This window comes from Aedes aegypti, chromosome 1, assembly GCF_002204515.2.
Source record: "Aedes aegypti strain LVP_AGWG chromosome 1, AaegL5.0 Primary Assembly, whole genome shotgun sequence".
Taxonomy (NCBI): domain Eukaryota; kingdom Metazoa; phylum Arthropoda; class Insecta; order Diptera; family Culicidae; genus Aedes; species Aedes aegypti.
Genome location: NC_035107.1, coordinates 226,039,464 through 226,054,887, shown reverse-complemented (window position 1 = coordinate 226,054,887; position 15,424 = coordinate 226,039,464). Strand labels below are relative to the sequence as shown.

General features: G+C 38.7%; 1 protein-coding gene across 1 annotated transcript in view; it reads right to left on the bottom strand.

Moving 5' to 3' along the window:
- LOC5580206 (zinc finger C2HC domain-containing protein 1C) overlaps window positions 1-15,424 on the bottom strand; it is a 176,051-nt gene that overhangs the window by 147,278 nt on the left and 13,349 nt on the right. The window contains exon 2 of the mRNA XM_021857710.1: window positions 556-912. Within this exon, the coding sequence (XP_021713402.1) occupies window positions 556-642 (87 nt within the window). The 5' untranslated portion in view covers window positions 643-912. The remainder of the gene's footprint in view (window positions 1-555; window positions 913-15,424) is intronic.

Below are 15,424 nucleotides of genomic sequence, written 5' to 3'. Positions count from 1 at the left end.
ACAAAAAACAGAGGGGGTTGTGTACAAGACACGACCGCATGACGTTAACTACGCCAAGTGATATTTTGCATTTGAATTTTAGTCGATTTTCATAGTTGCAGCCTTCCTTTAGTTCAAACTCTAACATAGTATCGTGACGGTCGCAACATTTTAGATTTTTAATTGACACCCAGTATATTGCCGTAAGATGTAGAAAAAAAGAAGAATGAGCGAAGAAGCAGAAAATAGTCTCCTTTTAAAGTGCGCTTCCCAACCCAAAAGAATCGTGGAAGACAATATGAACAAGTTTGGTTGCACTTATGGGTCGACATTTTCCCAATTTTCGACAGTCTATCGTCAAAAATCAAAAGTTTTCTCCATTTGAGTAAAATGTTGTATAAATTTTCGACCGATTGGTGGGAAAATTTTGAAAATCTACCGGTAAATGGCTGAGTTATTAGTATTTAAAATCTTACATAATTTCGTGACGGTCGCAACATTTCAGATTTTCAATTGGCACCCAGTATATTGCCGGAAGACGTAGTTAACGTCAAAAAATCATCCCAAACCACTTACCTGCATCTGTGCAAGCCTTGATGTCATACCGGCGGGGGTGGCTCCGGCCATTGTCGTCGCCGTCGTTGTCGGGCCTTGTGTTGCCATATCGGGTTCCGCGGCAATCACAACCTAGCAGTAGCGCGAAGTTGGCGAAAAAAGTTGTTCCCTTGTTACTCGATCTCTTTTTCACCTTGATGGCGCGCTCTTCTAGTACTGCACCGCGCGAGCACTGATTCACTACCGGCTTGAATGGCTAAACGCACTGACACTGATTGAGGATTTGTGATCCGGAACCTGCCTACTGCGATCACAGATCGATTTATTTGAATGGAACTACGAGGCACAAACACGTGTGAGGGAGATCAAACTGCAGCGCTGAAAATAAAAAAAAAGAAACGAAAGATTACACTTTACTCTTCTGAGCTTTTCAAGCTTCAAACGCAGTCTTGGGGGAAGCTAACAGAACAAAGAATAATCTGAATGTTTTTGTTGGTGTGATGTTTGAAATTTTGACTTTGATTGATTTTTCGTAATGGAAATTTTCTTGACTTCCCTGGGCATAGAGTATCATCGCACCTGCCAAACGATATACGAATGCAAAAATAGCAATTTCGACAAACAAAGCTCTCAGCTAATAGTTGATTGAAAACTAAGCTGAGAGAAGAAGGCTATGTCCCATTGAGGACGTAAAGCCTAGAAGAAAAAGAAGAAGAAGTATAAGAAGTTGCATTCACATTGAAAACTGTCGCTCTGAAAATACCATTCCTATGAGCGTTTTGAGCTGAAATGCTCTTCTAGTACTACACTGGTGCAGATAAGGCCGGCGCCATACGTTCTTCGTTCGGTTCAAGGCATACCACTACCCCGTAATTGATCGTAAAATAGCACTTCGCAATGAATCTTCGTTATTAATTCACTCCTAAATCAGTTTGTTTACATGCAGATAGATGTGCGTCGACTTTTCGACGGGGAGCGTGAAACTCTTTCCGGCAATTTAATGGTCATTGAGTGAGTCATCGACAACGACGACAACTACGGAGGCGAGTGTGGTGCTGCAGAAATGGAACCGGCCGCGCTCGATTTTATTACTGTCGCAAACTGCCATTTGTTTGTGCGCTTCGCGAAAAAAAAAGGAACTAAAGCAATAAAGTATCAACTTCCAATCGCGGATACCAACCGACTAGTTTTGATTCGATTGAACGGGGGCGAATATTTTGTCGATCCATTTGAGGCTCCAGGGAGGGAGAGACACAAAGTCGCATTAGACGCGTGGGGTTACATCGTTGAAGTCGTCCACCGCGCCACGCTTTGTCCAAAGGGGGTTATTATGCAACTTTCATGTGCCTCAGATTTTCTTTCAAAGGAAGTTTGAAAGGGAGCTTGACTATAAGAAACAGATTAGTGAAAATGGTAAGATATTCTATCTTGTTTTTTGATAAGTAATCGTCTTATGAAGTTTTTATTTATATATTTGTTTTGCATATTAAAATCGAATAGTTCACCAGATATTTGTCTTGAAATCTAAAACAATCATTTGAAATGTTAATGACGGTGATGACGATTAATCCTGAGTTTACCATTCAGAAAAATGGATTTATAGCTAGAACCTGAAAGAATACTTGATGGAACTTCTTTAGAGAAGTTCATTCAGGCAAAATCTTTGTAAATCTGATGAAAAATTTCTTTAAAAAATTCCCAAAAGAATTGTTGGTGCATTTTAAAGAATACGAAAAATCTCTGCAAAATATTAAGATCAATCTGTGGTAAATTTTTTGGAAGAATCTTAGGGAAACAATAATATAATTCTCTAAGAAATCCCTGGACAAATTTCTCGGGAAATCTTTGAGTATTTTTGCGCTAGTAACTTTAAAGGAATGTTAGAATTTTCTAAACATTTCTTAGTTGAGCATTTTTGAAATAATAAAAATTGGAGAGAATTTTGAAGCAATGCGGAATGTTGCTCCTTCATTTTAGAGAAATCTTAAAAATAATTAATTGCTCATGAAATTCTTGTGGAATATTACGAGAAATCCTTAGAGTAGCGCCTGGAAGAACCATTTATTATTTTTGCAGGAAGCCTGGATAATTTTCGTTGCGATTTTTCAAACAATCTTGTAGAGAAACTTAAGGAAGAACTTCAAAAGTTGGAAAAACTGAGCATGAGCATGAGCATGATCAGTAGCATCCTCAATGTGTAAGTACTGGTGCTCTCATTATTATAATGAACAATAACGGCGCCGGCTGCGCCCGAATGCAGGTCAATTTAGGGCTGGGAGGGAAATGTTGACAAGTTACTTGCTTTATGGAAGCCGAGGAGTACTCTGCACTTCCACAAGTAGACACTGGGAGCTTGAATAAGGGAAAGGTTTGGGTAAAGGATTCATTTTGGTAAACGATAAATTGAAATGGATGCGCCTAACCGGATTCGCGATATTACTCGATAAAAGCATTGAACGCCGAACAAGTGTTCGTCGCTCGCCCACAGGAGCAACCGACAAGATCGAAGGATCAAACACTACTAACGCTATCCGCGATACTATTCAACCGTGAGACGCGAACGACGCGCGACATGTTTGATCCTGCCCTCGTCGCCCACCCCCGCAGGAGTAAGCATCAAGGTCAAAGGATCAAACACTCCTTCAAAAGTTGGAAAAACTGTTGGCAAACTCTTTGAAAAATTCGAGCTTGGTGCTTGCTAATCCTTGCTTGGTGATCTTGAAAATACTTTTGGTGAGACTCCTAGATTTTTCTCATTAATTGCTGAAATTCCTAAGCAAATCAATCATGAACAACTGGAGGATACTTGATCGGGGTTCTGCTAAAGTGCCAAAAATATTTTTTTCGAGATATTTGACTTTGAAGTCTTACCGTGTACTAGTTGATCGTGGACGATTAATTTTAATCTTTTATCGCTCACATGCGATTAACAGTGTCCAATAAGTAACCCAAGATTAAATATTTAAGTAAATCATAAATAATTAAATTGATTTAATTATTTTTTTTTAAATATAAAGCACTCAGTTCACTCTGGCTGAACAAAAATCTTAAAATATGGTTCTTGGTTCGGTATGGTTGGTTGTGTTTCGTATTGAAGATAAATGATGTTTATCATCACCATGTATATTGGAATCTATGTCACAAATGTTTATGTACTATGATTGGAAAGGATTCGTTGTTATTCGAAGGTCTGGACATGCTGTTGTGTTGTGGATATATGTGGCCAATTAATGCAACGGCTCTCCTACGCTTTCCGTATATCTTTAATTTGGCGAGTTATCCATTTTCATATAACTCATAAATATGTGTTCAATCAACGCGTTCATATATAAATTCTAATAAGGCAACAGTAATGTGTTTCAAAATTGCGATGATCGTCGAAATCCACGAATTTGCTCTGCTAAAGCGCACTAAGTTGCTCGCATTTGATGCACTTTTGCTGAACAAGTTTACAGTTAGGTGCGTGTATTGTACACCAGGAATGACCATCATCTGCTGTTGTTTTCTTCTTCTTCTTTCTGGCGTTACGTCCCATCTGGGACAAAGCCTACTTCTCAGATTAGTGTTCTTATGAGCACTTCCACAGTAATTAACTGAGAGCTTTCTTTGCCGATTGACCATTTTTGCATGTGTATATCGTGTGGCAGGTACGATGATACTCTATGCCCTGGGAATCGAGAAAATTTCCTTTACGAAAAGATCCTCGACCAGTGGGATTCGAACCCACGACCCTCAGTATGGTCATGCTGAATAGCTGCGCGTTTACCGCTACGGCTATCTGCCCCCCCCTGCTGATGTTTTACTGCAATATAAAAATAACGACAGAATCTAAAAATTTATTGATTTCCATTACAATCGGATAGAAAAGAAAAAAAAAATGTTTCATCGGGATTCGAACCCATGCCTTCTGGGTGGTAATCTAGTGATCTTTCGTGGCTCTCAGTGTATCTTCGCCGGGGATAGGGATGTCGATAGCTGGTTGCTGTCGAGCTTCGTTGCCAAGCGATCTGCTTGATGATTTCCAGGTTAAATTTAAAGGGTGCTTGGAATATCCAGCCCCCAAGGCAAGCAGGCTACTCGCCGAATCCGTAAGGAATACCATCTCGTTTCTAATACTGGTGATTGAAACCGTCATATTAATTGCATACGCCTCCGCTGACTAACAGATGGATAATAGATTAGAACGGCACCCAACTAACATTCACTCATTTAACAAACACCATTATGGCAGTTTTATTCAGCATCATGTTTAATAACCTTTTAATAATTTTCATGGCCAACCTTTGCTCAGGCGTTGTTCACACAAATTTGGAGAAACTTTAAAGCATGTCGTCGAATTCCAACTTTATTTCTCAGCTTTTGAAACGTTTTACAAGCATTTGGTTCAGCTTTTATATGACTGGTCCAAAAATAATTAAAAACAAATAAAAAAACAAAAAATATTTTTCTTGGCGCTTCAAATGTAGTGTACACAATTATCATGATATAACAACCATATTTAAAAATCGCCTGGATACTGGATTCAAACTCGAGACCTTCCAATCGTCAGTGGTATGCCTTGCCATCTGCGCCATCCTACAACTGAAGAATAAATCGTCCAGTGCAAAATATAAACCTCTCATAGCTGAATATTGATCATGTTTGAGCTTCTATTCGACATCGTCTAATCAACACATGGTACGCTAATCAACAACTGAACAAGCGTATTATTCAGCTGCTGTTTAGTGCTGATCCAAGCTGAGTTCAGTCAGCTATTTTTAGCGCACAGTGAGAAAATTAATGTCAATGATGGTCCAAAATAATGTTTATTTACACAAAGTGAAATCAGTCTGAAATGATTAAGGTGAATATGCATCGAAGCCAGACCTCAAATTTTCAAGAGCACAAATCTAGAGAACCAGGCAGCGCAGCGGTTCGAGCTGAAAACCTAATCGATTGATCACACGCTGGTGGTGACCGATCGGTTAAGTTTTCAGTTTGAACGGATGTTTAGTTCTCTAGATTTGTGTTCTTGAAAATTTAAGGTTTGGTTTGGATGCATCTTCACCTTAATCTAATTTCATAATTAGTTTTAGTTTGTTCAAAACTTCAATTTGAATGATTCATTAACTTAAATTGACATTTATTTGTTTTATAAATTATATTTGTATTAATTAATTATATTATTTATTTGTATTTTTCATAAACCTATTATGCATTAAAAAAATAGTCCTCTGTATGAATATATTTAAACCATTTGAAGTGTTCTGAGGACTATGCGTCTAATAGAAAAATGTTCGAATATCTTGACGCGTGGGATTTTTTTCAGTAATGGCCAAGTAAATCATTTTTTTAGATCTCACTATTCAGTTGTGAAGAAATGTCATTTCAAATGTAACTCGCTATAGAAATTTATGTAATCAATTCTGTCAAAAAAAAAATCCACTTCTCTTGTGCGGAACAACATCTCGAGCAGGCTAAAAAAGCTTAGCAATAGCAAATTATAATATGGATCGCTAAAAGTGATATTAACTGGATAGATTTAATATATAAAAGATCTGGAAATAATATCTAAAATTAACTACGTACAAAAAAACAAACAAAATTTTGATGTTGTCTTCAGATCTTTTATGTCAATCAAGTCAATATCACGCTTTGTTTGTCAGTACTTCGCTACTACTAGGAATACTTAGCTCAAATGTTTGTTTTTGTGTTTCAAAATAATCCTACATTTCTGGAGGTTGACCATGTTTATATTCTAAACAGTTTTTAAAAAAGTTTTGAGAAAGCATAAGTTATAAGCTTCGAAATGCATTCGGAACTCAACACGAATTTCGGATATTTTGTCCATTTTATGAAATTTAGCTATAGTGTGATCGCTTTTACAAGGTTTATTTATTGCTGAACAATGTGTTTGTTAATCGTCATTTTGGCCTCTATTGGATCAACTGTTCTTATTATAAACTGAAGCTGAATTAGGATTTTATAAGATGCTTATTCAGCTCTTATTCATACTTTTGTTAAACATGTGAAAGTAGCTGAAGTGCGACGCAAGTAAAACGTTAGTTCGTCTTCTGAATATCCTTTTATACATGTACATTTGTTTAGTGGAATATTGGCTGTTTAATTGGAGGAAACATGTCTTGTTCAGCTCATTAGTAAAACAATATTGACTAGTCGAATGAGAATTTTTGGAAACGTTTAATAAGTGGCGATTCAACTTTTAATGCATAACGTTGAACATTGACCTAAGTTTGTGTTAAAAAAGCACCTTTTCAGCTCGTTATAGAGCAAAATTTTTATTCAGCTGCCATTACCATTATTGAACAATAATTAAACATGCATGCTTGTTTGTGGCTTTGAATTGTTAGTTGGGCATAAATTGATGCGCCCCCAACTCACTAAGATAGTAAACAATCGATGAAAAATTAGATTTTTAACACTTCTTGAATATTTCACCTCAAACATTTTTTTGTAAATGTACTTAGAAATTCATTTTCAGGCATTCTTTTTTTTATTGCAAAATTGCATTTGGAATTAAAAAAAATCAAATTTCTTTCTAATGGAATAATCGAATTGATTTGTAGGTTTAGTCTGAACTGCTTTTTACATGCCCTTTGCAAAATTTTTGTGTATGCCAAATTGGTACAGAAAATCTTGACTCTCGATGTTTCGTAAATGTAAACCGCATTAACAAAACTAGTAGTCAGCCTAAGCCCATCAGTCTTAAAATTTTGATGAAAAAGTAGACTGAATATACATAAGAATACTTAGTTTAATACATAATTACAGCTAGAACAAGTACTTATCCTATGAATATGAAATCATCCAATTTTTTCATAGATCTTTAAAGTTCATTGAGCATTCTCTAGATAACCGTCTTTTCTTGTGTTTGGGAACATAAAACTCGATGAACAGGACTTTTTATGTGTATAGTGCTGTAATTTTTCCAAACTAAAACGTGAATGAACGTTGTTTGGATGGACTATTGTTGGATCGTGGCTGTGTTTTTTGGCGTTAAAGAATGTTTATTTATATAATGTGAAAATTCAAGAATCATGTACGCTGGAATATTGAAAAATATCCAAAAACGGCCTGAAAGTTTGTTACCATGCTTAAAATATATCTGCAAACCAGATTCCATCCACAAAACTCGTACAAATTAGCTCATTTAAAAATAAATAATTTCTGTTGGAAATTAGGAAACTACATTTTAATTTCCTTACATTTAGGATAATTCGCCAATGGTTGGACGGTCAAAATGCTCGTTAATTGTTCAACACGCCATAAGAAATACACGGACTGTTCAATAAAAGGGGTGGTGTTTAGCCGTAAAACATTAGGCGAATTGCCATAAGCGTTTTCCATGAAATTCTTGATTTTTTTTTCATTATTTCCATAAATATTGTATTTTTCTAAATTTAGAAAGCATATCCGTCTTCAGGGAGCTCGAATTAAATATGTTGTTATTTAAAAAACTCACAACAATCGCATTGACTAGTGATCAATTTCATCCCGAAATGGAGTCCCCCCATTTATATGTTAGAGATTACTCAAAGCACTAAAATCATATTTGTTAGAATATTTCTGCACATGAGCCACTGACGTTTACCGTCGATCTTGTTTTCCTGAATTTAGTTGTTTGGAATTAATGAGAATGAAAATTATCCATTTGACCCGAAATTACAGTATTTATAAAATCTATTAATGTGATGTTACTTCAAAACCTCCCATATTTAAATGACATAGTTCATAAGACATAAAGTTTTAAACCATAGAACTGTTGTGTCACATACAAAGCATTTCAGTTTCTTTTCATATGTCATATGTAAAAACTGTGATATACGTCATTTTTTTTAAATTATCAGTTAATTAGGTCAGTTATTCAAATAAAAGAAATATATTTAAATTATGATTTTCTCAAACATCAAATTGAACAAACACTTCAATTGATTACGGCTAGAAGGTTATTGGAACGCGGGCTAAAAGTTTGCAGAAAAATTATAAAAATTAATATTTTCAAAAGGTTCAAAATTTTAAGTGTGGAAATATGCGGAAGAGTTTTATGCTGTAACTGATAGATAACATATGTAAGTTTCACACTGTGGTTGAAACTTTGCCGGATATTCCCGTATAAGGTAACTTTTTCAATACTTAAGTTTACCAAAAATGACTAAAAGTTTGTTGTGTGAAAATGCCTTGAAAATGAACAAGGAAAAATCATCTCAATAAAACAATAATTCTGATTATATAACACAGCGTAACAAAAATGTTTGCGTGTCTCAAGAACCAAATTATGTGTCTCTAGTAGATTTGGGGCTGCTGAATCTGATGCCGTTCTCAGGTACAGGTCGCCAAAGTTGTACAAAACAATGCTTTTATTAATGTTTACATGAAATTTAAAGTACAATTTATCATACTTTTTTGTAATCTAATCCACCAAACATGCAAAATACAACTTGAACTTTCATTTCAGACATAATTTGATTGAAATTGCGCGATTAAATTTCGATTAAACCGATTTTTTCAACATGCTTGCAGTCTCCATACAAAATTCTTCGTTTCTTCTATATGGCAAAATACAACAATTTTCTAAACCATCAAAAAATAACTTTTCCGTATCGAAAATAAAACAAACTTTGATGATAAGTATTGTTATACACATAAAGTTTGAATTCAGTGGCAAATTAAGCCAATATATTACCTTACAAGCTGAGAAACTTGCATGCAAGTTGGCTGAAATAGTCATTTTTTGCATTTTCAACAGTCAATATCTCAAAAACTGGACGTGCTATGATATTTCTGAAAACGGTAATGGATTCAGCAACCCTTAATTAAGTGAATAGCGGTATTTTGGTGCTGGAGACAAAAACGTGTTCCGCAGTGTAATTTAAAGAAATAAAAAATCATTGAAAACAAAACCCTTATTTGTACTTTTATTACATTTTTTCAATGTTATTTGGCGTCTTCTTAATGTAGCCACAACATGCGGCATACTTTAAGCTATGTTTAAAAAATATAACGGGGTTAAAAATCTCAATTTTCAAATTCTAAATTATGGCCACGAATTTCTTCGAGTTACTCCTCTGTGCGACGGTCAAGCTGTGGAAGCGGGTCGAAGTAATTGGTCGACTGGTTGAACTTTATACTCCTCTTCAAGTTCCATAGAATCGAGGTTTCCGTCCGTTCTAAGTACCAACGCCTTGTCTCGCAAGTTGGCCGACAGCAGAGAGTGCCGTGTCTGTGAGCTCCTCCAAACGATCCGAAGCGTGCCGAATCAAGGGAAGAAAGTGGTTTCGGCTGTTCTTCGCAGCAGACATTACGAAGCCGATGCTTTCCGCCCAATAACAGACAGCTTTCACGGTGCCCTGCAATTAGCCCTTTTAACTATGAGGAGGATGTTGTCGGCGTACATGAGTATGTCGACTCCATCCGGCAGAACCCGAAAGATGGGCTGCATCGCTACCAGGAACTGCGTTACGGATAACACTGATCCCTGCGGCACACCATTTTCCAGCTTGTGTTCACTGGATGTGTAACCACCCAACGACACCTGAAACGTTCGCTCCGAGAGAAAAAATTGCAGTAGATTCATTATCCGACCAGGTATCCGCCAAGGTGCGTAGTAAACTGTGCCGCCTGTGACTCCAGCTCCGTGATTAGACGACGGTTGACAATCCGCTCGAATAGCTTCGTTTTGCAGCTTGTAAACGAGATAGGATGAAAGGCAGTTCGGAATTTTGGCAGTTAGGTTTCAGAATTGGAACGAAGAAGCCATTCCGCCAGCTGGCGGGAAACTCATCGCTGCGCCAGAAATTTTTCAGCAGTATAGATTTCACGGACACGGGAAGGCGTTGAAGCAGCGGGTGCCCTATCAAGGCACCTCGTCCTATGTCGAGAGCGGACAGAAGTTTGACTAGGGTAATATCAACGTTGTACGCGTCGCGGGTATTAGACGAAATCTCAACCATCTGAAATGATGGAGGGTAGCTAGACGTCGCAGATCTTTCGCCGTAGTACGTCGCCTGTTCTTCCGCTACTTCTTCGGGGTTGTCCGTTAGGTCGTTTGAGGATAACTGAGCGTTTCTGCCGATTTTCACGCAGTGTATTAACTGACTGTACGCCACAGTTCTGTCGTAGTGCTGTGCGGCGAGATATTCCCTACGAAGCTTTCCCACGATTGCTCCTTTGCTTTTTTAATCACCTTTCGAGTCTCCGCATTTGCTGCTTGGAATTTTGCCAACGCTTCGGGTTGATTATTAGGGTTGACCCATGTCCGTCCCACTCGGGCTCAGATTGGGTACCACTTCTAGTACTGCATTTGGTCCCTCGGTAGTGCAAACGGTACCCAACTTTGACAGATCGCAGTACACTTTTCACGGCATTCTAGATTACCTTATGAGCCATAAAATTTTGGGCAACTGCAAGGGACATGCTGGTCTTTAATTTGTCTTTGGTTGACCTGCTGCAGACATCGGATCGACCGTAGACACTTTCGTCGCCGACGGATTGCCACCTTTGCTTCGTGGAACCACCTGTCCGATTCGGCCACTTGTACGCAGTATGGACTTAGTTGCTGCTGCAACTATTTTTTTTTTGGTGAAGCTTCCTACATCCCACACGATCTCTGGGCGGATAGTTTCTGCTGTAATCCGTTCATGCAACGTCCAGTCAGCTTGGTCGTAGAGCCATTTTCGCCGCGTTGTTTGCTGACATGACTACCCGAGTATGGACACCGTAATAGGGGAGTGATGCCTGCTGTGCGTGTCTGATAAGGTCCGCAGGATGAACCTCCGAGCCAGACTCTCCGAGCAGATGGTCACATTGACCGCCGAAGTGTTGCTCGAAGCCGGATCGATGCGGGTAGCTGAGTCATCATTCAAAATCACCATTTGCTTCGTCAAGGTCGTTTTGGCTATGAATCGTCCAAGCACGTTTGATTGGTGCGATTCCCATATGATGTGAAATCTCCCAGGAGCAGAATCGGACCTTCTAGCTGAAAAAAATTCAGGCGCGGCAGTACCTGTTTGTGGTTGAGAATTCATCAGACTAACCTGTGGGACGTCTTGCCCCACAGTGTCAGTCATTTCTAAAACTACTACATGACTGCTTCCAGAAACACCGGCAATAGCCGGCACCGGGGAAAGACTTTATGTAGTATCATCGGTGTGGCTACGGAGGTGAATTCGTCATCAACGGGTTTGGGTAAGACGTCCCGGATGACTCCTTCAGGCTGCAGTACTTGCATGGGAAGAGGCACTACACTTTCCCTACTTCCGAACCGAAAAGTCTCGTTGTCCGTGTTCGTACAAGGATCGACGTTGTTCTTCGAACGTTGTTCGAGAGTGGGGCTATCGAAGACGCTGGTTAAGGGGTGTCTCCAATACCTCAGACTCTTCGCCGAACTACTCCATCGGAGTCCCCAGACAACCAAAATGTACGTATAACGAAATCACCTGGAGGCTTTATATGTGCAAAATTTCACATATAAGATGTCGCGAAAAGGCCTTCTACGTATAAAAGTGGAGGCGATTTGCGTGCATATATTATGTGAAGAATAATAACATACAATGCGAGTGTATAAATATTATTCCGAACTAACCTGTGATCTTATGCGACTTAACTTATGATAACAAATGCTGATTTGTCAGCTGCTATGGATTGATTCGAGTGTACGATTGATTGATTGATTCGAGGCTTTGTACGAGTGTACGAGACGAAACAAAATGTATTAATGAACTCAGAAAAGAAGTGGTTTATGCGAGGAATCTCATCAATCTGACGAGTGTTTTGCGGGTTTGATGTAATTAGTATGAATAAACGAGTTGTAACGTGAACTTTCATGCGATTTCTGGTTGTCTGGGTCAGGTCATGGGTGGTGGGTGCGATATTCTTCGGGTCGGGCTGATGTTTGGCGAGGTGGATGGTTTGGGGTAGATGAATTTTGGAGGTCTTCCGCGCTTCGTCTCCTGAACGGCCGGAAAATTGAGCGCGTAATCGGGCCAGCCGTCAAGTGGGCCACTCGTTGCTCTAGGCTGTGGTGGGGCTTCTTTACGACGATGGTTTCACTTGCGTGATGCGTTCTTTCTTGGCTTGCTTGATAAACACCATAATCTGCTCGATCCTTTCGTCCTTTCGTCCTGTAATCAGGCGATTTCCTTATCTTTATCGAATATAACCGCTTTCAGCTCCTTCAGTTTATTCTCAAACACATTCTGTTGTGCAGCTACCTGGGTGTAGATATCTGCTTGCTGTTCCACGCGTTTCCTAGCCTCGGGAAATGTCAAGTTTTCGCTCACTTTTATTTTTAACACATTCACTTCCGTTTTTTAAACCGGACGCTGGCGATTTGATGGCCATTGGTCACCCTTGCAGCTACGGCACAAAGGAGCTTTGCCGTATTCTTCTCCGTGGGGCGAGTAGCAACACGGAGCAAGCCAATTTTCATATACTCCGGGTACATGGTCCTACAGAACGTAAGGATCAGCGCCGGCTATTGACATTTTTGCCACCTTAATTTCGGGTGGTACGCTTCATACGAACCACTTTTTGGCTGATCATTTCTGTTGGATCATCCACCTTCTGAATGTCGGAAATGACGTATCTACTCACCAAATTGGTTCGTTGGGTCCATGTAACCCGGTAATCTACGTTAATAGCAACTAGCGGTCGCCATGTTGCTCCACGTGGAAAACACTTCCACTGGCAACGGCCACTCGTTACCTAACTCACATGGACGATGGAAAAATAAAAGGTAAGATCCTACCTTGTTTTCTCACCGGATGTATTTTTGTGCCGCACTGTAGAAACTCCCGGAAGGCACTATAGTAGGTCGTTAATGAGAATCACACACTTTCTCAATTCCACCTTTCTTTCGATACTTTTCAATCATTCAAAAATTCAAGCACACCATGCACTACTGACAGGTGAATGTAAACGGCCGGGGAGCCGACTGACGGAGTTTTTGTTTGCCGTTTACAGCACGTGGTGTTCACACTTCCAGAGATTAGCTTTCCATTTTTGGTTGATATATTTAACAAGTGTTTGCAGTTGGCATATTTTCCAGACAAATGGAAAAATGCCAAGGTTGTACCAAATTTAAAACCGGACAAAAATCCTGCAGAAGCTTCTAAATCTCGTCAAATCAGTTTGCTCTCCACCATAAGTAAACTTTTTGAAAAGGTCATTTTGAACACATCAATGTAAATTTAATTGTTGCCAATGAACAGTCTGGATTTCAACATGGACATTCGACCACTCATCAACTTTTACGTGTAACAAATGTGATTAATTCCAACAAATCTGAAGGCTATTCTACTGGTCTTGCTCTTCTAGACATAGAAAACGCATTCGACAGTTTTTGGTATGAAGGCTTAATGTATAATAAAAAAAAACATTATTTACCATTTTACATTGTTAGATTAATCCAAAATTATCTGTCAAATCGTGCACTTCAGGTTAATTATCAGAACGATAAGTCTTAAAGACTTCCTGTACGCGCTGATGTTCTTCAAGGCAGCATTTTGGGGCCAATATTAGCGGAATTTGGGGCAAGTGTGCCACCTTAAGCAAATTGATTTCTAACTTTGCCTAAAGCTTATAAAATCCACTTATTTAGCCTCATGATGTTAGTTTCACATTTTTTCATAACCACTGTATCATTCAAAAAGAAAATAACTTCAAAAAGTATTAGTTTTGGAGCTTCTCAAATACCATCCAAAATAACCTATTTTTCGACACTTTGGGGCAAGTGTGCCACCCATATGGGGCAAGACGGCCACCGAATGAACATCGCATGTAATTCACCTTGTAATAAAATTTTCTTTATTTCCTTATCATATTACTTACAAAGCATACGCTAATCGATAATTTAAAAAAATAATTTAAGTTTACCGTGACAAGGGGATGATTTATAACAAGGTTCAAAACATGCCTAGCTCTCTATTACTCAATTCGAATAACTTAAATGATTGTTTTTGTCTCCATTCAATAGAATATCTGTATTACCCTTATATTACAGCGGTGTATAATACTACACTAGATCAGCACTATATAACGGTAAAATATTGATGTAGATATGTAAAACGGTACTTAATAAGCAGAATAACAAGTTATTTTTGAATATTTAGAGAAAAAAATCACTTTAGGGGCAAAAATGTCAGATATTCCCCTACTATACTTCAGAAACCACTACTGGTGTCTCATTTTGGTTTATTCTTCTTTCTGGCGTTACGTCCCCACTGGGACAGAGCCGGCTTCTCAGCTTAGTGTTCTTATGAGCACTTCCACAGTTATTAACTGAGAGCTTACTATGCCAATGACCATTTTTGCATGCGTATATCGTGTGGCAGATACGAAGATACTCTATGCCCTGGGAAGTCGAGAAAATTTCCAACCCGAAAAGATCCTCGACCGGTGGGATTCGAACCCACGACCCTCAGCTTGGTCTTGCTGAATAGCTGCGCGTTTACCGCTACGGCTATCTGGGCCCCAACAATTTTGGTTTATTATTATGATTTTAATGATGATGATTACATTTTTATAAATTTCACGCCAACAATTTTCGTTTACCAAATAGGTGGTACACTTGCCCCAATAAGTATAGAATTCAACCAAACTGGATTTCGTATGTAGAACTAAATACTTTTTTCGTTCAAATGCCACAATAACTTACACATTTGAATAGTTTCATGATCTACAGTACATAAAAAAAATCTGTCAATAATTTACCTTTTACCATGCTATTTAGAAACAACAAAATCTTATAAAAATCCACTCAAATTTGGCGCGGTAAATGGCTGGGCATGGCGTACCATTGGTACCTCGCGTACCTGCAGGAATAAAATAGACCCCTTTGTGCGGTCCTTAGCCTCTTGCCCAGCAACTCCTATCCCTACCTCCTCGTGGTACT